The sequence below is a fragment of the Adelges cooleyi genome, unplaced genomic scaffold (assembly GCF_023614345.1).
Source record: "Adelges cooleyi isolate 19-005CV unplaced genomic scaffold, UGA_ACOO_1.1 ACOO_flye_CR_arks_rails_tigmint_CR_PRNA_17, whole genome shotgun sequence".
In the NCBI taxonomy this organism is placed as follows: Eukaryota; Metazoa; Arthropoda; class Insecta; order Hemiptera; family Adelgidae; genus Adelges; species Adelges cooleyi.
The window spans coordinates 467302-494762 of NW_026095827.1; the positions used below are offsets into that span (position 1 = coordinate 467302).

At 35.3% G+C, this 27461-nt stretch overlaps 2 protein-coding genes across 4 annotated transcripts in view; both read left to right on the plus strand.

Annotated features, from left to right (window-relative positions):
* LOC126833084 (ETS-like protein pointed) overlaps positions 1 to 20629 on the plus strand; it is a 51626-nt gene extending 30997 nt beyond the window's left edge. For all 3 annotated transcript variants that reach the window (XM_050564226.1, XM_050564227.1, XM_050564225.1), the window contains 5 exons: positions 1172 to 1441; positions 14955 to 15176; positions 18525 to 19001; positions 19375 to 19675; positions 19756 to 20629. In XM_050564226.1, the coding sequence (XP_050420183.1) occupies positions 1172 to 1441; positions 14955 to 15176; positions 18525 to 19001; positions 19375 to 19675; positions 19756 to 19816 (1331 nt within the window). In that variant the 3' untranslated portion in view covers positions 19817 to 20629. The remainder of the gene's footprint in view (positions 1 to 1171; positions 1442 to 14954; positions 15177 to 18524; positions 19002 to 19374; positions 19676 to 19755) is intronic.
* A 2616-nt stretch (positions 20630 to 23245) lies between these two features.
* On the plus strand, positions 23246 to 26199 carry LOC126833080 (uncharacterized). The gene is made up of 7 exons (XM_050564219.1): positions 23246 to 23434; positions 23588 to 23622; positions 23691 to 23807; positions 24643 to 24684; positions 25263 to 25316; positions 25488 to 25614; positions 25731 to 26199. Exons 2-7 carry the CDS (start codon positions 23605 to 23607, stop codon positions 25769 to 25771), a joined length of 399 nt encoding a protein of 132 aa, XP_050420176.1. The 5' UTR covers positions 23246 to 23434; positions 23588 to 23604; the 3' UTR covers positions 25772 to 26199.
* The last annotated feature ends 1262 nt before the right edge of the window (positions 26200 to 27461 follow it).

Consider the following 27461-nt stretch of genomic DNA (forward strand, 5'->3'; position numbering starts at 1 on the left):
TTTCGTAGAACGAAAATAAAAAATTATATGTATGTGTAAAACAACAACGTTTGTGCGTCAAGATTAGAAAAAAAAAAAAAAACAACAACAATATATTATAATATTCGACTGTATTGGTATATAATATTATTATCGTTTATTATCACCGCACGATAGCTGATAGCAGAAGACGTGTAGGCATTATCTTCGAGACCGAGGTCGGACGGCGGCGGCGGCGGCAAGATACACAGATAGCGCATAATAATTTCAACATTATAAAAACCACGCACAAAATATAATTATCATCGTGGAATAATATATTATTATTATTTTTTTAAATTTACCTACTAAAAAACACACACGCTCGCGAAAAATAAAAATTCAACATTGCAACCGTGCCGTCGTGAACGCAGAACCGTACTGAACGGCCGAACATAACGATAACGTTGAGCCGGCGGCCGGTGTACAACAGTGTTTAGTAATAGGTGTAGAAAAACAGGAAAACTATTTATTATAATAATATAAGCAGGATATCCTTTGGCCGAGTCAGCCTTGGCCTCGGTCAAAGGATATCCTGCGTACCCGGCGCGCTCGATACGTCACGACCGCCGCTGTGTTTACATTCAAAGGATATCCTGCCCGGCGCGCTGCAGTTGCATCTCGCTGGTCGCCCCCTGCACATGACGTAGGCAAGTGCCCGAGGATGTCGTCTACGTCACAAGTGCACTTCTGTGGGCAAATCCCACACCTGTGTATAGCCTCCCTACCCCGAGACCCCCGGACCCATGTTCCAAAAAAAAAAATGTAAAATGACAACCGCCAATTTTCCGAAAAGCGTTCCTTCACAAAATCAGATCAGTGTCAGGTTTGGTTTAGGCTCGGTAGGGTCTCGGTTTTGGATTGGACTAAGACAGCTGACAGGTCGAGGTTAGAGTCGTACGAGTTCGGTTAGGTCAGGTCAGGTTAAACCAATCTGATTCGTCGTCGCCAACGTTTAACGTGTACAGAGTTTGGCTTTGACGGCAGACGGGTTAGGTGTAGACATAAGCAATAGCCCCGTTGAACTCAATATACATGGAAAGCGTATTGCCCGTAGTAGGAGGCTACCGTTTTTGTGAACAGTTATTGTTTTGTCCGCGATGTTTATCGTTTAACCTTTCTCTTAACGCTTGCCTTTTCTTGTGCTTTGCAGAAGTCGACAGACCCGCCTCGAACGTGGCGGCCGGCTTTACCATGCCCGCCGGTTCGCAAGGCATACCCGCCAACGGTGGGGTGTACGCCCCGGCCGACTACGGCAACAACAAGTCGGAAAACGGCGGTTATCCGGCTTGCACGGAGAGGATTCGATTGCAGCAACCGCCGGCCAGGAAAGGCGCCCGAAACCAGCAGAACCGTCCGCCCAATCAGTACCGGTGTGGTGGTGGTGGTGGTGGTGGCGGTGCCAGTCAAAACGTCACGGCCGGTAAGTGTAGTAATTTGTGTAAAATATTTTCCATACCCGATGAGGAGATGGGCAAAACTCTGAAGACGCTCCGAGTCTCGGTTGTCGTGCAACTGTAAAATTGCCAGTATTGAAAACAGACACGGTATTTAGGATACCGAGGGTGGTGGACCTAGTGGCGCACGTCCAATAAAAACGGTATTAAAAACTGTATTATACAATATTTCAACGATGTGCAAACGATTAAATGCACATCAACAATAATAATATACTCTACTGCCGCCGTGGTGTAGGTACACGATATCGTTTAATTGGACGAGACGGCTTAAACTGCTGCGGTCCATTGTCATGTATATCATACATGTATAAATACTAAATATATTATATTGTGCCGGAGTTAACCGCCGTTGTCTATGATGTATAATATAATGTAAGTTTCATCGCCGCCCGCTGACCGTGTATTGTACCAAGACGTATGCTGATCAAAATATTTATCCCCGAGATCCCCCCCGGCGGGGCTCTGCGGGGAGTCGTACTATTTAATAATATTAAAAAAAAACACCCCATTTTTACCTGTGCGACGCTCCGTATGAAACGCGGGGCAAAGTACTTATTTTTTCCCGAGCACTTGACGCTCATTGTGTGTAGTCCGCACGAGTAGCTATTATTATTTATTATTATTATTAGCGGTATTTAGTATTATTACTATCATATATTAGCCGATGATGATGATGGTCTTCTGATGTAGACAGCGAACATAAGAGTACCTACTCTTCGGTTTTGGAGAGTGCTCAACTTCTCTTCTGGGCTTCTGACAAATGTCAAACCTTTGATACCTTGCAAGAGATAAATCATAACAGCGTAGACCACAAATAGGCACATAAAACGACGAAGGAAGCTCTAAACGACCAGCAGAATATTGCTGAGAGTGTAAACTAACCAAAAACACTGTTCAACTCGGAGGAAACAATTCTCTGCATCGCTGAACTATTGGTGTACACAATTTATCTCTACCCAACTTTTTAGGTGTAATGTTCAAAACATTTGCACAAAATATGGGTAACCTATTATTTTTTTATTCGAGTATGTGCGCTATATATTTTTTATTCGAGTATGTTATACCGTACAAATAGCTCTCGTACGATACGAAAACGCCCCCGGAACGCGACCGCGACCGAAAAGAAACCTTAGCTCTGCATGTATGTATAATATAATATTTTATTGTTTAACAACGTCGTGTACCGCCTATCTTAAACATACCGGTAGTTCCGGTTGTGTGTGTGTGTGTGTGTCTTTAAGAAATCTATGAGCAGCTGCGTCCCGGTTAGAGGTGGTTCCAGGTGCTGCTCGTCGGTGGTGGCGCGCGCGCGCGGCCCAAAAGAACTTGTATATAATATTATATATTGTATGAATGGTAAAGCAACAAGCGTACACACACACACACACATCTGTGAATAGGGGTAGCCAAGGTAGGTAGGTAGGTAGGTAGGTACGCCTTTCGTCTCAAGTTTCGTGCCCCTTACATGTATAGTTTATTATATTATATATCGAGAGAAGAGAATAGGCACGGGCTAAAAAAGAATAATAATTGCGCGCGTGCAATAAAACTATACCGCTACTACTAGTAGTAGTACTTACACGCCCACCATCGCCCCTAAGGTCGCACATCCGGTTAGGTCTAGACCTCTCTAGCCCGGTGAAAAGAAAAACCCCATTGAACACTGCATGCGTTGGGTGTGGCGGTCGCGCACAAGAAACCGAGAAGATTTTTTTTTTTTTTTTTGTTCTTCTTTTGACACGAACGTCTTACTACGACGGGGTTGAGGGTCTGTCGAAAATTTGCGTGACACACAAAGGGCAGGGATAAGGAGAAATAGCCAAGGTATAATACGGTTTGGGGGTTCGTTTAGAATTTAGTTACATTTTTTCGAGCTATCGGCAGCTTATAGGTATTACTACAAAGCAGTTACAGGTTAGGTTTGGTTTGGTTTGATTAGGTTTGGTTAGGTTCGGTTAGATCCGGTTTAACAGGGCTGCGACTTGGTCACTTTTCTTAGTTTTGCCACTGTTTAAGTACCCATTAGCATCTGTTTTTTACATGTTGTATTATACACTTGGGCCTCCGCTTAGGTGACTCAGTGAAAATGTACATTATTTTGCATTCCGATAGTTTTACTGATTTTATTTAGAGCAAACATGATAAACGGTAATTATTTAAAAGTACAAAATAATTGTCATTTTTCACTTATTTAAAACTACTTTGAAAAACGGTGCGAATGAAAAAAAAAAAACGATGATTTCACAGAAGAAATTATTTTATTTGTTTTTTTTTTTTGTCCGTGTCGTCTTAGTTTGTATAACTAGCTAATTATTTATTTTCTAGACCATTTTTTTATTTTTGTTTCCACTAGAAAATAATGTACTCTCATCAACTGGAAATCAATCGACCCGGCAAATCAATTGTCTTTGTTTCCGGTTCGGTTCTATTAGTTTTGCCCGTCTTTTTCCCGAAGACAAAACAATATCGTACACCTACCTATAGGTGTACAATATATACTATTTTTTTTTTTTTTTAGAAATAGTATAAAGGTATTTACTTAATTCCGGCGGCTGCTGCTGCTGCTTTCAGGACGTCTTAGGTTCTTTTCGAGTGCGGCGGGGGTTGCGGCCTATAATAGTAATAATAATAATAGATTTTATGAAAAGAACTCGAGCACGTTCTACATTACCAACAACGACACCGGCACTTCATATAATAATAATATGTGTATTGTATTGTACGATTTACACGGTGCTTGTATTTATGATGCAAACGCCTGAAAAGATCAACATATAATGATATCCACCCTGTATCTGAGGGGTAAAAGGCGTTCAATTGCATAATTCCTCGTTTAAGTATTTTTTTATCCCCACGTTGACTTTCCGCAGTCATGAAAGTTATAAAAATTATAATAATAATGGTAGAAAATTATAAGTTAAATTTGATTTAAAAAGGGTAATGTTGAGGGGTGGTAAAACTTGATATGGACATTGTGGTGTTTACCTATCAAAAGCAGGATTGTGAAAAAACAACTGACCGTTCGATAACCAGTTCTTCTCTCGTGGGTTGAGCTTAAGTATGAACTGGCGGTGAGAAAGTGCAGATACTACATTTCATTTGTGCATTCACACGCTTCAACTGTAAAATATGCTAAAAACAATAATTATGTATGTTTGTATAAATATAGGATTACTTAATTATTAAGTAAACCGCACTTGATAGTTAAAGAGGTAATTAAAATAAAATTATCACTTAAATTTAATTTGAATTTAAATTTAAATACAAATTAGGTATTCTAATACAAACAACATTTCCAAGGTTAAAAATGATCCAAGGTTTGAATTTTAATATTTAACGAAACCTTACGTAACCTAACCGTTGTAATTATTTTTAACGTTTTTTTTTTTTTTAACATAAGATTAACAATTAATAATATAAATTGGGACGCTATTTAAACTTACTTGTAAAGTTTTTTGGTGTCGTGTATTGTAACCCATTAACCCATTGGTTTGAAACTAATTCAATTAAATTTGTACGTGAAATACAGGAAATTTCTGTGGAATAGTTGACGTATAGAGAAAACCTGAAATTACCCAAATAGGTGACCTTATGGAAGGATATGATTTGGATTAGTTGAATTATACTTTTTTCGAGCTCTCTACAATACCATCCCAAAGCAGTTACAGGATGATTCACTAAGGACAACACACTCAATGTGACTTGAGATAATTTCAATTTTGTAGTGTTTCTCCTTGTAGACCGTTTTGTTTTTTTTTTACTATATTATAAAATTACTTAACTACTGGCTATATTTATCAATATTTAACATTTCTCATAAATCAATTTCCGTGGTTATATCATTATATCCTTAATATATCCTTATATATCCTTATATACCCTGCAACTTGATGTATCCGCATGAAGTGTGGATAACTTTATTTTCAAAATGACTCTCAGCCATAAGACTATTCATCCATGTCAAAAAATATTAACGGTTAAGTTATAATAATATGTTGAATTCGATTTGTCACTATTGTCTTTAGAATTTTGAATTTTCAGTCCAGTTGTTAGCTTCAATCCTGTCGTTGTTGTTGGCTTGTTGTTGTTGTTGTTGTTGATGTTGTCGTCGCCGTACACCAAATAGACGATTTTTAATGTATTCTACAATATACATATATATCTGTAAATATATAATGATAAATAATTTTCGTAATAAAGCGGCGTAAGTATGTATGTATGTGTATGTATGTATGTATGTATGTATATATATTTTTTTATTGTTATTATTGTAAAACTACTGTCACAGCTATTGTTCCGGAACGTGAAAAATATTATCATTGTTTATCCACTATATTATTATAATATTATTATATATATATAATATATACTGCGTTGTGTTACGGTTGTTGTCTACGGTACGATTTGAATATTTACAATATATATATATATATATATATTATAGGTACACATCACTTTAGACATAATGCGAGCCCCCCTCCCCGGGTCCCCCCTCGTAAAGCGGCGGTGGGGGACCAACGACGATCCGAGTCCGTGTGGCCCTACCTCGCACAGGTAATTCGTCGGCGGCCAGGGGACGTCGGGTGGGCGGGTGGGCGAGGAGAATGGGGCGGGGTGGGGGGGGGGAGAAGCAGAGGACGCCGCCGCCGTGGCCGCCGTCGTCGTGGTGTATTCGCCGCACACACGGTAGTAGTAGTCTCGCTGCGACCACCGTGTCTGTTTGTCCGTGTGTGTGTGTGTGTAGACAATAATAATAATATTAATATTCCTGCTAAAGCGCGCGTGTCCTCATCCGACGACACTACACTTCCGGTCGTGTACGTTTGTGTGTGTGTGTGTGTGTGATATACGAAAACCGGCGATTTTTGTCATTTTTTTTTTCTTCATATTATTGATACTTTAAAAAAAAAAAAAATTCTCGGGTTTTGCCGCGCATGTCGTATCCGCCCGGCCGAGTGAAATGATGGTACTCTTACAACAACAGCACCGGAACCAGCACCACCAGGCCAACGCGCTGAACAACGCCCAGGACGGCGGCGGCCCACAGGCCAACAGCTACACGGCCGCCGGGTATTTCGACCTGGTCGTGGCCGCCGCGGCCGCCAGCCGCCTGACCACCGCCGCTCCGGCGTCCGGCGCGACGTCGGTGTACCAGCAACAGCAGCAACAGCAGCAGCAGCAGCAGCAACAACAACAGCAACAACAGTACAACAACAATTACCAAAACAACAACAATATCGACGTCGAAGACCGGACCAGACGGTTGTATTACGTTAACAAAAACGATTGCAACGGTAAAAAAACCAAAAAAACTTTTAAAAAATCCAAAAATCGTTAATTAAGCACCGACTGTACTTGCTCAAGTATTTCAAGTAGTAGAGTTGATACCTTACTTAAATTAACCTAACATCCCACCCGTTAAAATTCATTGGCGGACATCCGTGGGAAGGGGGTGTTTTTGGGATGCTTAAAACCTTTAAACTCAAAATTTTGCCCTTTTCGAAATGCCTACAATATTTTTTTTAAGTTTGATGACTCGAAGAGTTCGAGTTGTATGGACGTACAGTCGGGGCGGACGGTCGTCGATGACTCGATTTAATTTCTATATATTATAACGCGGTGTCGATAAAAAAAAAAAAAAATGAATAATTATAACGGAAACGCGCTTTCCAAATAAAATTATTATCTTTAAAAAAAAATATATATATATATAGGTATATACACACATTTTAGTCGTAGGAGTCGGACACCACGCAAAAACCGCGCGCTTTTTTTTTTAAAAAATTTTTTGTTAAGCGTATAAATTAATTTTTGGTTAAAGTGTGTATTTTTTTTTTTTTTAAACACCGGCAACAACAGCCGGCCCGTCGATTTAATCGAAATCGACGACGACGGTTATTATATTATTATGCGCCTATGTATTATATGGCCAGGTTTTTACGCTATGTGTTAAGACACAAACGACGACGGTTATATTATCATTATGATTATTATTATTATAGGTGGAGAAGACGGCTGGCTCGTGCCTCCGATCCTAGGCCACCTGTTCGTGTGCTCTGCGCAAGACACATTGAGAGAGAGAGACACGTCTGTCGCCGGGCAAAACGCCCGTGTATAGATATATAATATAACAATATAATATAAGATATATTATAGTAGTAGCTACTGCAACACTATGCCTGTGTGCACATAGACCACCTGTTGCCGGCCGGCTGCCGCCGTTCGGTCAGGAGGACTCGAGGGCCAGACATATATATTATATACTGGTGCTTAACCCGAAGTCTTAGCCCAACAGTCCAATTTGCCATTTATCTCGTTTCTTATATTATGTTGCACATTGATGGGTCAAAGCCGCCGCCCTGCGGACGGGTTGAGAGACACAGACTTGCACGACACACTGTCTTATGTGTGTGTCGTCTTGCTGTGGTGGTGGCATAGAGACGGAGAGACACACACACACACACACACAGAGACTATATACTAGAGAAATAGGGTAGGTCTGATGTCTTTTGTGTGTGTCGTCGTCGCTCTTGGGGTACACGCGGTACAAACGGCGGGGGCGGTTAGAAGAAGCCGAAGGGTTTCCGGCATTCGGCAGTGCTCGCCGGAAACGGATAGGAAGCCACAGGTGCTGCTAAAATGCACACATACATATAACATATATATATTATGTATGGGGGAGAAGACGGTTTTTCGGGACCGTGTGTTTGTCGTAAAAGCCACGTTATCATCATCCGTACAACGTTATTATGCCCGTATATATAGTTACACACACACACACACACACTCGAGAGTGTTCATTAGAAACATTTAAGTCTGCCACCCCAACCCCCTGACGTTGCAAAATTATATATATATATATATATTCAGACCGACGAATTTTCATCTATGTCTTTGGCTCGTCGACTGATTATAATATATATATTTATATAGTATAATATACCTAATCGAATAATTGTTGTCGCAAATTTTTTTTTGGATACGCCAACCCGACCTGTGTGTGTGTGTGTATGTGTTAATGTAACGTTATTGTGCGGTGGTGTTTAAAATAATATATATAATACGCGTTATATTGTAATTTCGTTATTAACCAAGTGTTGTACCCAATACCCCCCCCCCCCGGAGTCAACCTACATCCTGTATGTAACATAAGAACAGCGGCAATACTATAGTACCTAAGTATAAGAGAAACGGGCGCGTGTCTTTCCTCGGTGGACACCTGCTGCCGTGTCGGCGGGCTGGTCTTTATACATATATTACAACCGAGTGGTGGCGATTAATATTATTATACTTGGATGTGTAGGTATAATAGTCAAAAAGACTTGTGTGTACAACGGTAATTTTCGTAACGTCTTTACCCCCACTCCCCCCCTGGCTGTTAAACCGCAGATACCCCAACGGTAGTTTGTAAACTATCCCTGTGCTCCTGGTGGTACCCATTGATGTTGTCTGGGAATGTCCGGGAATATACTACTTAGGCCTATCCGGCAGACACCACACGTGGAGGTTGACCGGAAAGTCTGCCAAAAATTTTTGTTTTTTTCTGTTAGAGTAAATATTTAAACAACAGCCTGAATAAAGTCGAATACAATTTGTTGTTTTTCAGTTATGACCACATTAGAAAAATTAATAAACAAATAATTACAATACAACTATTAGAAAAAATGTTTTTGTACAAATCATTAAACGACATATTTATTTAGAACACTTTTTAATCCAAATTACAGAGACATTTATCGCCTTGTTTGAAGCCATTCGGTTTTAATAGCTATAGTGTTCAGTTTGTAAGAAGATATGTATATTATATAAAATAGATGGTTTCAAAATGGAAGTTGTTGTTCAAAATCTTTATAAATTCAAGTCTTTAGTAATATTCGTCGTCGTCAATTTGTGCATCTCTCGGTATAATATTTTTTTTGGCAATTTTACTAATTCTCTCTGCTTGTTACTTGAATGTGTATATATATACAATATTTATATTATATATGGGGTTGTATTTCCTTTAGTGCATCAATAAGGTTATTAAATATATTTGTCCGGGGTGTGATAAATGCGCCCAATTATGAATTGGACTTACTGCAGTCATGTTCATTAAGGGGGCCAAATTTGCCTACAACCCTCCTCTTCGCTTCCACGATGAAACGCTAGTAATTGGCATGACATAAGTAAAAATTAATTGACAGTACAAACGCTGTTAACACTTGCAACTGCTTCAACGCTTTTGAAAAGCGTATTGACAATAATGTGATAATTAATATTATTATTTTTGGACGAAAACTAATACAGGACCTCGCCGAGCGTTTAAGTCGGGGTCCGGTACGATATTTAAATTATTATTAATGTTATTTTTCCCCCTCTTCCCTCTCTCTTTCCTTCTACTAATAAGTGCGTTTTGACGTTTTGCCAGGACACAGGCTTCGGCGGTTAATAAAAAACAGCTCTATTGACCGAAAACAAATTATAAAGACACTTTAAATATTGCTAAATATAGCCAGAGTTGACCAATCCGCGAGAATATTACTATTTTTTTATTTTCTACTATAACACCTACACCTATCCTATATCTTCTTTGCTTGTGCTTGTGTGTGTTTGTCTGTTGACAACGATAACCGCAATATATAATATTATTATACTAACACTATCGTGACGTCGGTGTATTATATTATATTTAAAAATAATAATGTGTTTGGGACGTTACTGAAATATTAAAATGCTCAACAGTCGTTGCTTTTTTGGTATTCATCACCACCACCTGATGGCCACAGCACACGTGTTGCCTGTCCATATAAATTGTATATATATAATATGTTCTCCTGTGAACGCGTGGCAAGTACGTGATTTTCATTTTCAAACGGGGTTCATATTATTAATTCTTTTACTATTTCACTGAGACAATCGAGTATTTTCTGTCGCCAATTGCCAATTTACACAACAGGTGGTGGTGGCCAACCACTCAAGTATTACAATTTTTAATTGTCTGCACTGTTCAAAACTTGATGTACAGCACAGTGCGCTCTAAACAAAATATCGAAAACCGTTAACAAAAACGTTCAATCACAGATATACATGTATTAATAATAAACCAGAGCCAATGGAGATAATTAAAGTTACCATTTCCGCCGTCTTTGTGGGAATTACGGAACCTTGTCACGTCATACAATTACAAGTTATTATAAGTTGATAGCGCAGAATCACAGATATAATTAATATAATATATTATTTTATTCTATACACACACGAATCAGTGTGACCACATCAAAAGAAAAAAAAATCCTTCTGTCGCGCAGTGTAGTCTGTGTCACACCGTCGACCAGTCGCGTTGATCAGACAACTTGTTATCAGTGTTTCTTATCAGTTAACGTTATTATTGCAGTAGGTAGTACTTCCGAAGACATCTCGCAGGCGAATCGAGCCTTTTACCAAATAGTTAGTCATTCGTTTATTTACAACGACAATTATTCCAATCGTGTTTTAGAACGCATTTTGTTTAATGAAAATTCTCGACCTTCGTGGGTTAATCACGTTGAAAAAAAAAGTGATATAAAAATCACTCGCACTAATTAATGTCGTCGAAGGGCAAATGTATTAATTTTAACTTGGTCGGGTTGCCAGTTATTATTATTATTTTTTTTTTTTACATAAAATTTCAGAATAAATTCGAAAGTGGTAAAACTTATTTGTCTACCTATGATATGATGTTGCCTATATTTTGCCCCTTAACAAACGGGCTCAGCGTGAGCTCGAATCGAATGCTCGTCTCTCTCTAAACTTACCAGAGACGTGTGTAGTGTGTTATTATTGTGTTGGGCGTGTGGGAAAATCTAAACGATCCGTTCGTCCATTGTTGTTCGATTATCCGATGATGTAGTTGTTGTTTTTTGAACTCGTTAAAAAGCCATTAAACGATTTTGCTCTTGCCGGACCCGAATGGACGCCTCCGAGTGGTTCAAAAAGGTTTAGGTTGGTTAATATATTATACTTAAAGCGTTTCGAATATCCGACAAATTGTGCCAATTTCGAAAATATGCCAAACGTCTGTACAACACTCACAGTATTATAAGACCTGACCCGTTTACGCTGTCGACGATGTGCACTGATGTGAGACAAATCATGGAAATTACAAATAATGCAAAAAAAAAACAAACCGGATAAATGTGACATGCGCGTTTCATATTAATTGCAATCGACTTTTTTAACGTCGATAACCGGTTTTTTTTAGTAATTTAAACTTTAATAACTTCAGTTATCGTTCAAAACCGATCTGAGCCACACTCGCGATTAGGTTAGGAAAGAGAAAAAATAAAAAAAATTGTAATTATTTCAACTGTTCAATAATGGATCACCCTGTATAATAAGCCTGTGATTTTTCTTTGTAGGCTTTCCCTGTGTTTATATACTATACAGGGTGATTCATAAATGATAAAATACCGATTTTCTATTAAAATAATAACGCACGTTTTTTATAGTTTACCAACTATTTGTCATCAGTTTAAATTTTAAAAAGTCAATAAAACACCACTTGTACTTTGTTACTGTTTAAGTTAAAGTCGATTAGAGCTCCGGGGTAAACACTTAAAGAAATAGTAAATACCTACTTGGATGGTTGTATATGTAAAATATGAAGGTAAAGCGTAACTACAACAATATAGCTACATTGTTTAGTTTTGTACCTGAAAATCAAAACAATATTTAAACTATAAATATTTACAAGTTTATTAAAAATCAATTAAATAACCTCAAACGTGACAGTGATGTTTTATACAATGCCCCCAAAGAGGTTGTAAATCTATTGATACCATAACCATAATACATACTTTTTAATTAATTTTAACAAAATATATTAAACAGGACTAAAATTATTGCTCGTCGAGTATAGATTTACACATAAATAATATTACCACGGTCCATGGGCTAGAAAATAGAGAATACCAAATTTAAGAATTTTGAGAACACATTTAATTATAGGAAGGTTTCTTCGTGGTTAATGCTCTTAAAACGAATTTGTTATGTCTCGGTTGTACATAAGTAAACAGTAAACTTGAAAAAATCTACTATTTCGACGGTTTTGAACAATTATCAGACATCATTCACCAACATTTGTTAAGGATTTAACTATTGTTTATTAAATTTAACAGTTAGGTTACCACTAGATATCGAATTATACATTACTCTAATCATTGAGATTTGAATATAAAATTATAATATATTATCACTTATCGGTTATCACACATTTCGCGATAACCAATGAGAACGCCGGAATCAAGGTAACCAAACATTGGTAACCCAACTAACATTTTTGTTAACCCAACAAGCATAGAATTTAATGATAACAGATAATAATGTCGCGGCGAGAAACTCACTTGATTTGACCAGATATGTTAAATTTAAACAAAAAGGTCAACTAACATTACATATTGTGTTAAGAATGTATTTAATGTTATAATGGTCGGTATCGGTCGGGGAAACCGGCTGAGAATATTGGCCAGCTTTTTTTTTCCACATAAACCTACCTTACTCCACCGCGTTGTTGTGCACACATGCCAAGAGTTGCCGTTCTGTTTCCCCTATTGTGTTTCTTTTTTTTTTTTTTTAAATATAAAAAAACCGACCTGGCCCCCCGGACCTCTCTCCCCCTCTCCTCCCACCCCGTTTTGCGGCGGCGACGTTAACGCGGTGGGCGGGGCCGGGGCGTCCACGACCGGTACACCAATCGCCGCGGTGCGCACAGATTCACTCGGTATACATATTATAATATATATATATTATTTTTGTATATCTATTTTACACACGCTGTATAATATAGTGTGTAAAGGTATTATACAACAATATAAGTAGACGGCGGGGGGGGGGGGCGTATAGTTAGGCGCACTTCCTGTTGTCGTTTTTTATTATTACTTTTTTTCCCTATACTTTTATTACACGTTGATGATGACGCCGCCGTTTAAGGACCGATTTTCCTCGACCTAGCCGATTTATTTGATTTTTTTTTTTTTTGTATTTCCACCGCACCCAATAGTGTTATTTATTTTATCTATCTCTCACACTCGCACACACTTGCACGCACGACCGTCTGTAAGTCCAATGATTTATGCACAGATAGGTAGGTAGGTAGGTAGGTAGGTACACAATGACTGGATGGAATATAATTTGAATACATTTCGACAGTGGTAAAAATATAGAAGTAAAAAACCAAAAAAAAAACCAAACCGAACCGGCACTAAGGTCCACCGAGCACCACACAGCTCTGCTGGGCCGTACACGACAAAAGCGCACAGCCGTGAAATAAATAATATACAGAGATTTCCATATCTGTTTGATTAATTTTTGCTTTTTTTTTCCCTCCCATATTGTTGCGAATAAACGTTCCAATGATTTTCTCTCGACGCCATTTTTCGATTGGGAAACGTACCTGCTACCTATTGTTATTGTTATTATTATTTATTATAGCCAATAACACGGTCCATCGGTTCGACGTGGTCGCTGTAAACGGATTTTCGCACAACACCTCCGATTCGGATCTCATTTACCACCTACTTGTACATTCGCACAAGAAAACAATAACAATATCGTTAACTAATAATAATAATCATTTATTCGCGGCTAGTGCGCGCAGTGAACTTGTCCGGCCTTGTTTAACGCACCGCGGTTCGGTTGGCTCTCTCGCATATAACTTATACAATATAGTATCCGTCGAGTATGCGTTTATTGGTGACAATATATTAATAAAAAAAACCTTTCTGAAAACTTTACTTTAAACTGGTGTATAGACTTACATTAAATACAGTGTGATTCGCCAGATAGTAAAACAATAGATTTTTAAAAAAAAGATTTTCGGTCGGTTCCGACTTTTAACGCAGTACAGTGATAATAACGTTAACTGATAAGAATTCCACTGATAACAAGTAGTCGGCACGGTGATAACATGACAGATTACTGATAACATTTCTTTGACCGCACTGTACAACAGAAGGATTATTTTTCCCTTTTTTTAAATTTTTATCAAACATTAATTTAAAGTATTTGTATTAATTTTTTTCATTCAGAAGCTAGATTTACGTGGGAAGGGGTAAATTTTGAAACTGAGTATTCCGTTTAACCACTTTGAACACACTGTACAACAATAATATTATAATAAATTGTTTCAATTGACTGCCTTATGGTTCGTTCGCAAGGAGATCAGTGTAGCCGCACGAATTATTATGAATTATTGTCGAGATATTGTATTTTACAATTCAATCGTAAACGATAAACTCTTAACTATATATTATCACAGATTAAATACAATTTCTTTGTATCTAATCTGTGCTATATTTACAACCTGTTGTAAAACTGCTCGCTCGAATGCGCTGATGTGGTCACACTGATTCCGTTTTCATACGGTCTGCGTTCGTTCTCCTATACCCGCAATAATATTGTTTTCTCTATTACACGTCTTTTGGATGTTAATTTTTTTTTCTTTTTTTTTATCAACTATAGCACCTCAACAAGCGACCACTCCTCCCGCCACCGCGGTGGCTAACCGCGGGTCCGCCACGCCCGAAGATATCCGAATGGTATCCGAGAACCCGTGCAACTTAGACCCCAGCGGATCGCCCGGCTCGTCCGAACTCTACAACCAACAGTCGGCGCCACAACAACAGCTCATGCAAAACCACAGATACCAGCAACAACAGAGGGACCATTACCAGCACAGAGCCCGTAAGTGCCGACAAAATCATAATGTAGAATATAAATCCACTGAGAAACGCTTTTAAAAAAACGGTTATGAACCGTATATCAAATTGCAAACAAATAGCACGGTTGAATTCACAAAAGTGTACAATTTTCAGTGGCCAAGATAAATTCACCCCGTAGTTGAATTTTTCACCACTAGAGTGCGCGAACAAAATTGGCAATTGTACTTGCACACATCGTTTCAAATCACTTCGACTCATCTGAGCGCGTCTCTTATGTAGCAATGTCTTTTACAATGGAGACGCTGCATTTATTTTCTTAGCTGTCTGCGATTTCCCATTTGCCAAATCCTTTATAATATACTGCGTATAATTTACCCAGCAATCTTAGCTAAAACGGCTCTGCAGTGTGTACATCATAATATGTACTATATTTAGTACATATTTTGAACTATTATGTAACGGTAAAATATAGATACAAAATTATTAACTGACTGGGCTGGCATCGAAAAACTCGTTTTCCTTATTTTTTGAGGTACTGCATTTTGAGTCTGGCAATATATTATATGAAATTATTCTACATCAATGTATTATTTATTATCACCAAATTATGTTATGCGTGGACTGTGGACACCACGTTTTCCTGCTTAATCGGGATAAAAAAAAATGTATATATTGGTCATTGGCATGGATAAAAATGCACTTGCAGATAACACTGATGAGCGTACACGACCGACATGATATTACTAACACAATAATATGGCGGTTACTCATCCGAAGTCTGGACTGGCATTGAGTGCTGATGACGTATTATCATTTTTTTTGTTTGTTTTATCCATACTAAAAAAATCTGAAAAAATATTGTAATTTAGTTCCAGCTTACATTTTATTTAGACAACACATTATAATGTTATAATACTTACAATAGGTTGTTTTTTTCCCCAAAAATACTTTACAGCTATAAAGCGTAAAGATGGGGGGGGGACTGCGTTTGATTTCTTGTTTTAATTAAAATTATATAAGCTTTTTTTTTGCTCGGTCTAACCTTCTCTTCACGGTTGTTTACCGCTTTAAAATCTGTAAGGAGTCAAAACGTGAATCCGAGAAAACCCCAAAACAGCAGCGTGTACAACTTCTTAGGAAATCCTTGTAAAAAACCAAATTATCTTACATTCTGTAATGTGTTCGAATCGAAAAAACGGTGGTGTTCAATAAAACTAAGGTCAATATTTTTTATGGTGAGAAGGGAGGCAGTGATGGCGGGGCTGTGATAATTTTGCTTGAGACGCAACAGTGTTGCCAACCGCGGCGGGGATTTCACCGAAAATAGGAGATATCACAGGTGTGTTGCATCTTGGGCGACGACAAACGAAACACATTGAGTTTTCTCTGTTAATAATAATAATAATATAATACCGCTCGAGCCGTTTATAGGTGTTTTTTTGTTGTTGTCCAAGACACTGGCGACAATAATAATAAAATAAAAAACCAATCCACTCGCATTGCTCGCGTCCGAAGACGATTATTATCATGTTATAAAATCATAATAATATGCATAGAAATCCGTATAATACCTATACTGTATATAATGTGCACCTAGACGTTATTATTACACGTTATTTTTTCGTTATAATAAACAGCTCCTATTGTTGTCGTGCTGCAATGCAATCGTTATAGCTCATCAGAGTCACGGTCGAGTGGTGCACATAAAATCGCTTGCCCCCTTCCATTTTCATTATAATATACTGTGTTTACCGATTTCCACGGTTCTTTGTTAACTCTTTACCTGCGTTAACCCTACCCACGTACAACGCCCATCTTCTTCGAAGAAAAATGGCTGCTGTGTTAAAATTGTATTCGTGTAGGTACTCATAATATACCCACTTCCAGGCGGTTACTACTGTTCTAACGCGAATTAAGAGCGACAAATTGACCATTGTCCTCTGGCCAAATTTAATTTAAACAATGCAATGCTGTAGATGTAGAATAATGAACCTAACCTAACCTCTACACCGGGAAAAAATCATAATAATATAGTCGGATCAATTTAAACAGTTATTATGATGGATAATGTCGGGACACAACAATACCTAGTTGGAAAGACCATTTATAGTCCAAAACCATGTTTTCTTTATTGTAGAAATAACCTAGTAAATAGTTCGGCAACTATATAGGTTAGGTTAGGTGCAGTAGGAGGACACTGTAACAATATTGTGCAGTAGGCAATTTAAAATGTGCAATTGACAACGGTTATGTGCACATGAGAAATATATATTATGATATCGTAAAATATAGGCCTAATTTGAATCTGTGTGTCTTGATTAGTACATACTGAACAATTTTTGGTTTATTTACAAATTTGCCTTTTTTTCAACTTATAGTTTATAATATATTTTTCCCATTAGACTCTTAACACAATTTTTTTCATAAAACTTCATATTTTTACAATTTTGTCTTTATACCTACCATTATTATTGTTTTTAATTTTTTATTTCTTCCAAATACTTCTTGCGCTTCTTTAGCACCCAGCCGGTCTCAATTACATTTGTTCATCACGATTAACTTTGTCAAGGTTGAACTATTATTATTTGATTGCGTGAACCACCAGTGTATTATACTATTTTGGTTTTCTTAAGAAAAGATTGTGTAAAGAACACACTACTGTGGACCACATTTGTGACCAGACTGTCTATAACGTCCGATGATGGCGGACAAACATTTCTGTCATATTTTAGGGAAATTTTCAATTTTCACTTAAATTTTTTTTTTATATGCCTACAAAAACTAAATTACCCAATTATTTACTACTTTTTTTTGACATGGATTTGAGGATCATTCTGAAAATAAAGTTAAGAGTATCCACACTTCATGCAGATACATCAAGTTGCAGCGTATATAAGGGTATAAAAGGATATATTAGGTTATATAAGGATTTATAAGGATATATTAGGGTATATAAGGATATATGAGGATATATTAGGGTATATAAGGATATATTAGGGTATATAAGGATATATTAGGGTATATAAGGATATATTAGGTATATAAGGATATATTAGGATATATTAGGTATATAAGGATATATAGGATATTAGGATATATTGGATATATTAGGATATAAGGTATATAAGGATATATTAGGATATATTAGGATATATAAGGATATATTAGGGTATATATGGATATATTAGGATATAACGACAAGAAAACTGAGTAAACTCGGTTAAGAGTATCCACACTTCATGCGGATATCAGCACATATCCATGCATTGATGTATCTGCGTGATGTATGGACACTCTTGACTGAGTTTACACAGTAACCGATGGATGATTATAATTTTTTACTATTGTTGTTTTGTTTTTTTTGTTACAGACCAACAACAACATCAACACCGGTACACGATGGACAGTTTCCACGGTGAATCGTATCCCGGCGGCAGTCCGTACCACATGGACTCGTCGGCCGTCGGCTCGTCCGCCTATCTGGCTGCGGCGGCTCCACCGCAAACCGTGCCCAACGGCAACAACGCACAAAACTCGGTCGTGGTGAACAACTCGGTCGTGGTGAACCACCTGTGGCCCAACGTGCCCGCGGACTCGTCCAACTCCGTGCACTTGCAACACTTTATGCAACAACAACAGCATTACTTGCAGCACAACAACAACCATCAAATCCACTACAACAACCAGGCGCACCAACAGCCGCAACAGCAACAGCAGCAGCAGCAGCAGCAGCAGCACCAGAGCCATTTGCTGGGAATGGGCGCCGCCGGCAACATGATTCAGCAAGACATCAAGCCCCAAGTGATGCCATCTCCGGCCCAGCTCATCGCCAACGGATACACGCCTAGTAAGTCCAAGTTCAACGATACTTAAGATTAGCGGTGATTAGACTTGGCCGGACCGATGAGATTGTTCGATCGAACAAAAACAATCATATTGATCTGACACATGGATATGTCCTGTAAACTAGTATCTCTTATCCGCTATCCATAATCCACTCCTCCACGAGCCTCTTTATTACCGTTCCATAATTCCTTAATCCTACTCCGCACTCCTCCATAATTCCTTAATCCTTCCCAATAATCCTTAATACTCCTCCATATCCTTATAATATATCCTGCAACTTGATGTATCTGCATGTCAAAATCTATGATTTAGTTAAATGAAAATATTTGAATTTGATATTTACATTAATTACCTGTGTTGTTTATTTTCAACAGCCGGAGGACCTTGTTTCACCGGGAGCGGACCGATACAGTTGTGGCAATTTCTCTTGGAGCTGTTGACGGACAGACAGTGTCGACCGTTCATATCGTGGACCGGCGGCGACGACTGGGAGTTCAAGCTGACCGATCCGGACGAGGTGGCCCGCCGTTGGGGCGTGCGCAAGAACAAACCGAAAATGAACTACGAGAAGCTCAGCCGAGGCTTGCGGTACTATTACGACAAAAACATCATACACAAGACTGCCGGCAAAAGATACGTCTACAAGTTTGTGTGCGATCTCGAATCGCTGCTGGGGTGAGTGTCGATAAAATATATATTTGAAAAATTGTTGTCATTTCACAGTACAAAAGTAAATACAATTTTAATGTTTACAGATACAGCGCGCGCCAGTTGCACGCCCTCGTCGAGCCGGAATGTGCCGTCAAAGACGAATAAAACCAAAACCTACGACAACATGCGCACAACAACCGCGTATACTAGATCTATGTATCGCCGATGATATGAAGACTGAGCCCTGCCCACAACCCTTATGATTATTATTATTTTTTTTTTTAATTACTACCCATATTTTATTTATTATTTTTTTATATTATATAATTTAAAAAAAAAAAAATAATAATAATATTAATAATTATAATATTATAGAGACAATAATTTTTTTGACATTCTCGTGATAGTCGCAGCGTGTATACCAATTTTATTATTATATTTATAGTTTATATAAAAATATATTATATCGTGTAAATATATTTTCTTTATTACCGAATTTATTCTGTTGAGAGCGTGTTGTACAAATTTACCGAATTATTATATTAATAATTTAAGGACTTACATATATATATATATATATATATGTATAAAACATTGATGTGTAATAATGTTGATACGTCATGATATTATTTTAAATCGTTTATAACGATCATTACCTTAATAACGATCAATTAAAAGCTTACACTGATTAAATAAAAGAATAAACGTGTACTCGTGTGTGTGTGTAACGTTAAATGTCGTCAGAACGTTTTTACTTTATTAGTTTTATTTTTATTTTATTATTAATTTTTTTTTTCTTTCGCGGAGACGTTATAAGCTATATTACTATGCAGAAATCATTTTAATCATTCATATATATGTTTATATACGGTTATTATATTTTGTACATATTTACCTCTACGATATAACGACTTTAAGTGTTTATGACAAATCTTTCGTGTAAATATTTTCTAAATTATTAAGACTGTTGGTATATTTAACTGAAAATAAAAACACCAATAATTTATAATTCTGTGTTGTCGATTTATTTTGCCCACAATCTTATGAAAAATCATTCCCGCGCCTTTCACAGATTTAAATGTATCGTTGGCTTCGGTTAGGCTATTTTCATAACTATGTTGCCAGGTACGATTTACGTAAACATCCAAGTACAACCTGTTTTAATTTTGTCGAAAGGTCTACACGAAACCGACTCGTCTGCCTTAGTCTGAACTATTTTTTTGTTATTTGTCGGGCAATAATGCAGTACAAGACTTACGGTTTACTGTTGTGGTGTTGCTCTCAGATGTAAGACTTGTATGTTTCTTAAATATTGCCTATGCAAAACTCCTTAAAAACCGACCGCATGCAATCCCACATACACAACGATGCTACACAAGCCATTTTTAAGGAGTAAAGAATAGGCAATTTTTTGAAAAAATCTTTATAGTTTGAACAATAATGTACACTTATTAGTGCAGTAATGAGGATACCGCCATCTCTATGGGATAAATTACAATCTTTTTTGCCATCAAAACAGTTTTTGCGGATTAATTTTTGATAATGCAATGCACTAGTATAGTAAATAAATATATATATAGTTATCAATGACTTAATAACTAATCTTATTTTACTATTTTTTTTTTGTGTAAAAAAGTATTTGAAAAAAAAAATCACCAGATATTATGACCACCTAATAAGTAAATAGTTGTTTGTCATAAGATATTTTTTATTCGTTGATAACATTTTGTATTTTGTTCAAAATGCGTTGGTTAAAATTATTCAACAACAGACTTTGGTTTGGTTTCATAGCCTACTTATTGAAAATTTGTAACATTGGTCTACCATTATTTTTTTGTAAATCCTGATGTGGAATCATACATAAAACTATAATTCTATAACTATATCGAATAGATGTGTTTTAAAAAAAAATTGCTAGCTGAGCAGAGAAAGATTTATCTAAAAAAAAAAAACAAATTGCTAAAACATTAGAGTTTTCCCCCCAATTTTTTTTTATAATGATTGTTTCTACAGCGTTTTTAAAAATAAATAATTTTACAATATCAAAAAAGTAATAATCGTTGTTATTTAAAATTATAACTACATTGATTGACATTAGTAATTATTGAACTGTCTTACAATTAACCCAGTTTTATAAAAATTAATTTTATTGAGTGAAAAAAATGATTTCAAAAAAAGTTAAACGCTTTCAAAAATAATACAATATAAAGCACATCAAAATTGTTTAAAAATACTCTACTTATTCAAAAAGACACTCAATAAAAACAATGAAGCTCGATTATTTGCCAGTGTGAATAAACAGCGTGGCCAGATATTGATTTAGAAAAAAAGCCAATAGGAAAAAGACCAGAATTCGACTAAATAAACAAATTCAAGATTTACACGGTTAAGAAAAATAAAACAGGAGCTAGATGAAATATTATGGCAACTAGATTGAATTAAATAAAAGGCCATAGTTTAGTGTTTAGGGTGATCATATTTATTTAAAAAAAAAAACGGTACTCACCATATTGTCAAAACTCTAAATAAAGACCTTCGACAAAACATTTGAAATCACTTTATTCATATTTTGATAATAACAATTTAAATTTTTTTAAGATGTATTACTTAACGACTCGTTTGAATTTCTTATGCTTTTATTATTATAACTATTAGTTCACATACTATCTTTAGTTATATTTTTTCATACACTTCAAGCAGTATAGGTAAATGTTTTTTTTTGTTGTTGTAAAATTGCTCCTCGATGAGCATCATTTAACAGGGTTGCCACCCTCTTTGAATTCGGTAATTTTCCCTTTTTTTCCCACACAAAAAATGTATTCTTTATTTCAAAATACTTTTTTTTTAAAGAGCTATTTTACAACTGGCTATTATCAAGTCGGCGTTTAATCCGAAATTTCACTACTCTCTCCACGCTTATGTAAACGCATAAAAAGGTTAGTAGCAAAAGCCGGACAATCGGCCAACTTGGCAACACTGGACCCGCCTAATGGAAGTACTATCGATCCACCCCAGCTGCCCTAATATAATATTACTATAGACCCATCTTTTTGGAAGAGGGGACAATTAAATCAATAAACCTTACCTATTATCCGGTATACTGTAAAGGCTGTGTAGCCTTTAGGGCGTAGGCAGCTGTATCCACTGTTTAAAAGAGTCTATCGCATAGCTGTGGTGCACATTATCGTTTGACAGGATTTGTTGTGTAAGTATTTTTTTTCTTCTTCGTATAAATATATCATTCAAATATAAAATGTCGATCATTTTATATTACCTACATAACATATTATATAATTACCGATTTGAGATTTCTATGATTATTCTCCATAATAATATTAATATTTTGATAAGATTTGGTTCCATTTCCTACATCGTTTTGTAATTGAAAAAAAAAATTATAAATAATTTATTTTATTATTGTCCAACGGGTTCTATCTACCTACAATTATAATTTATATTGTTGTAATTACTATTGTAGGTATTTTATATTTTTTTCAGACATGGCAATATTGGCCAGATAAGATAAAACTTTATCTTAACTGTGTTGTATTTATCGTGGTGTGTAACACTTATCACATATTTTCTGTATTTACTTTTTAGTGTTTACTAATATTCGCATTTGGCGTTGATTCGTGTTGATCGTTTATTGGATTTTTTTTCTAAATAATTCGATTTCTTGGTCATTACTACAAACTGGCGAACAATCTAATGACACGGCTATACGTCCGGGCTAAATTGCATTATTGTTCGCTATAGTCAATTAGTTTTGTAGGTTTACAATCGGTAGGTACACGATATAAAACCCAATCAAAAACGATTTTGGCGTATAATTAAATTATTTAGAACGTCAAGACGTATTCTGCAATCACGATAATTTGTTTTTATTTATTAATTTATCTATTTCATCCTAACACGGATATCGTTTACTGTTAACAGGTTAGCTGGCTGTCGTCATGTCTGAAACACATAGCGTAAGTCCTTTGGAAAAGTCAACAATACTGCAGTATTAAATTTGCATTTTGTTAATGAAATATTTCAGAATAACGAACTTGACGAAAGTGAAATCGAACAGAGCGAACACAAAAACTATGACAATTGGAGGAAAAACGCCAAACTGCCGCCGATCGACACTACGTCCGGATCGAGTTCAAACACTGCGAGTCTTTTATTTTTTTATCTCATAAAACGTTCTGACGGCGGTAAAACTTAAATTGCATAATAATTATAAATCAGCTTATAAACGACTTGACACGAACCCAAAAATGTTGTGGTGTTATTTTATGATTTACACTAGTTAAACCGTTTTGAAATCCGTGAAAAAACATTTAATAACAAACGATAATAATAACAAATTAGTAACAATACAACTATAAACGCCTGTTTATTAAATTTATTTGCTTACATACGAGGCTACCAAAACAATTGATTTTATTTTTCTAAATGACTTAACATTGATAGATTAGATAATATAAATGTGTAGTGCGTAAGCGATGGCTTTTATTGAGGAAAACATTTTATTGAAACGGTGTAAAAAATGATGTTCTGCTAAATAAGTTTTTTTAGTTTTTAGAATAAAATATAAATTTTGTGGGAAACACAGATGCATGTTTGTCGCTCTATTTTAAAATAAATTGTGATACAAATTTATAAAATAAAATCTCTTCCTACTGGGAAAGACATTGAATCATGAACATGTTTTTTGATGTTGCACAAAAATCTGACTCAAATTTTTTTTAATGCCAATTACAACTATTGGAGTTACGTCAATTCCGACTTTGGTTGATTAATTACGTTTGAGGGATAATTAAACTAAGAATTGTGTCTATAAAATATATTTTTCTATTTTGTATTTCATAAAAGAGCTATCGTTAATGGGATGGTTTTAATTGTGTTGATCTAGTTTTTTTTAATTATTGATAAACATGTCACGTAAAAAAATTAGTTTCTACCAATGTTTGTTTATTAATTATGACTTTAATATTGTTTCTTAGGAGAAATCTAACACTTCGGTTAAAGAAAGAACAAAGAAAAAAGTAAGTTACAATTTGTACACGACATTAATATTTATAAATAATTTGAAGGCCTAATATTTGTAATACAAATATACTATACCTATTCTAACTTGTAGTGTATCGTTGTATGCCTCAAACGTTTCCATCAAAGTATTGAATTTGATATTTTTATAATACAGTTTATTAAGTACCTATTTTATTTACACAAATAAAAAACTAACTAAAAATTGGGATTTTTCAATACTAATATTGAATTATTTTTTTTTTGATTGATGTCTAACAGTTAAATAGTCCATAATATTTCTATTACTAAGTAAACATTAAGTAGGTACACAATAAGAATGGATAGCGTAGTTTTAATAATTTAAATGATAATAATAATAAAAAAATAAAGTTGTGCCTAAGCAAAGACTAAAAAAGTCAAACTATGTTTTGTAATATCAGATTATGTCTATAATACAATTTCTATTAAAATACAAAGTAAATAAATAGTATAACGGCAAACTAAGTCCGTTTTTTTTTTTTTAAAACAATATTAAGCTTTTCAGAATTAATTAACGTCAAACAACTGACAGTTTTTACGGTTTTTTTTATTTCAGAAATCCATTTTGAATAATCAAAGGCGCCGAGTCAACTCAAACAATCGTGCCGCGGTACAAAATTGACAATCATTAAAAATACATACTTAGAAATTATAAAATTTCTTCAACGAAATAGTTTGTTTAATTTGATGACGATTGTCTTAACGAAATGCGTTGGAAAAAAAAAGTAATTTTTGTCAGCAATCAATTTAACCCTTGGTTTTTGTTTTGTATTTTTCAAAGAACAATCCACCGATGTCTTATGCTCCGGTGCCTCCATTTCCGAGAAATTTGAACAAGTTGCCGAAAAGCGATCGAGAAGCTATCACAGCGATGTTGATGTCGTACTATATGACCGGATACAACAACGGTAAAACGTTTATCTGGTTATTACTTTTGTACAACCGAAATGTTATTTCGTTTGTTCGGAGATAACGTATTTTTGTTTCCTACGAATACATCTGACTTAGCTTTTATTTGTTTTAGGATACTACAGTGGAATTACCAAAGACAATCTCAATGACTGAACACAAACCGAACAGCTTCTTTTAAAACGTTTACGCATCTTAACCGTTTGTCGTCGAAAACCCACCTTTTTCCAGCCGTTCTCACTTGCACATACTTATATTTAATTTTGTCATTAACTCGCACGATATTCCTCCTAATCATTTTAACTGTTAAACTAATCTTCATGTAATCTTTTTTTTTCCATAACGTAAGATATATTTTATTATTGCCAACTTATAACACAATATATTAGTAAAAAACTATATTACCAATATTATACATTACAAGCTGTGGATCAACAGGGTCGTGTTAATTCAAAAGGCTGCAACTCTAACTGAAATTTTATTATATAATATCTTAAGCTTTAAACTATTGTTGTGTATTTATATATTCGTATGTTCATAAAGGAGACACACAATTAATAAACTTTTGACATTTTCTTTAACTACATTTCGGTAGTTGGTTTTTTGACCATATAAAAACATTTGTATATAAACTGTGCATATAACATAAAACATTCGGTGAAAATCAGTACCTTCGCTTTTCCAAGCGGATATACTTGAATTTGTTTGTACAAAATAATCATTTTTAGAGCGGTTTTTTATTGACATTGTTGTTTTTATTTAAATCACCAAAAAATGTATTTAATTGTGTTGGACAAAATATAATGTGCTCAAAGTTGTAACACAATTATTAAAAAAAAAAAAAAAGACACGCTATAATAAGTACGGGAAAAAATATTTGGGCATCATACGACATTTCCGACCGTAGATCTATTTAATAAAATAATTAATATTTGCCTATATTAAATCTGTTTCAATTTGTTATTTCATCGATCAATTTTTTTCCACGTAACCGTATTAAAGTAAAATTAGTTTTTTTTTTTGAATCGCTAAATTTATTTGCAACTAATGTGTATTTAAACGGTAATGACAGTATTATCATAGAAAAGTTAGGGGCAATAGAAATCATGTTAATTATTTCAAATTGACTATATCTATATGTAATAACTTTAAAAAAATAATGATCATTAAATAAAACACTCCTGGCTAATTAATTTAATGTAGTATTTTAAGTCGCCAATTTGTTGCCAAGTCTTTACTTCCGTTTAAATTAGGCAAATAAACCGACGGAATATACTTGTTTTTTATAGAACACAAATTAAAATATACTGCACAGAATTCTATCTTGATAACAATATTTTTACTTAGTTTTTTAAAAAAAATTATTTTCACTAACAGTCTTTACGAATAAAAGAGTAAGATAATATAACAACTAATTTAAACGCATATGTTCGTATCTATACTCATTTCTTAAATTTAAAACAGTATAAACATGATCATATTTTAAGTCTAAGCTTTTCAACACTATGATAAAGAAATGGCTTTGATTTTAAATGCAATTCAGTATGTAACATGACACATCATTTAATTCATATTTCTTTACATTGAAATTGTAAGTTGCAGCACATACTATTATATTGTTGGCACTTTATTCTTAAATAATTTAACTTGTTTATTTAGATTAAAACGCTGAAGTTTAAGTCAATATGCTCAAACAATAACTGTTAACCATTTATTGATTGTCCCTGTTCATTTTTACTTGTTCTACTGATACACCTGAGAAAAGTATATAGCTATTTTCTAGTTAATAATAATACCATTTAGTATTTTTGTAAAATATAGATTGATCATTAGATCGTGAACCACT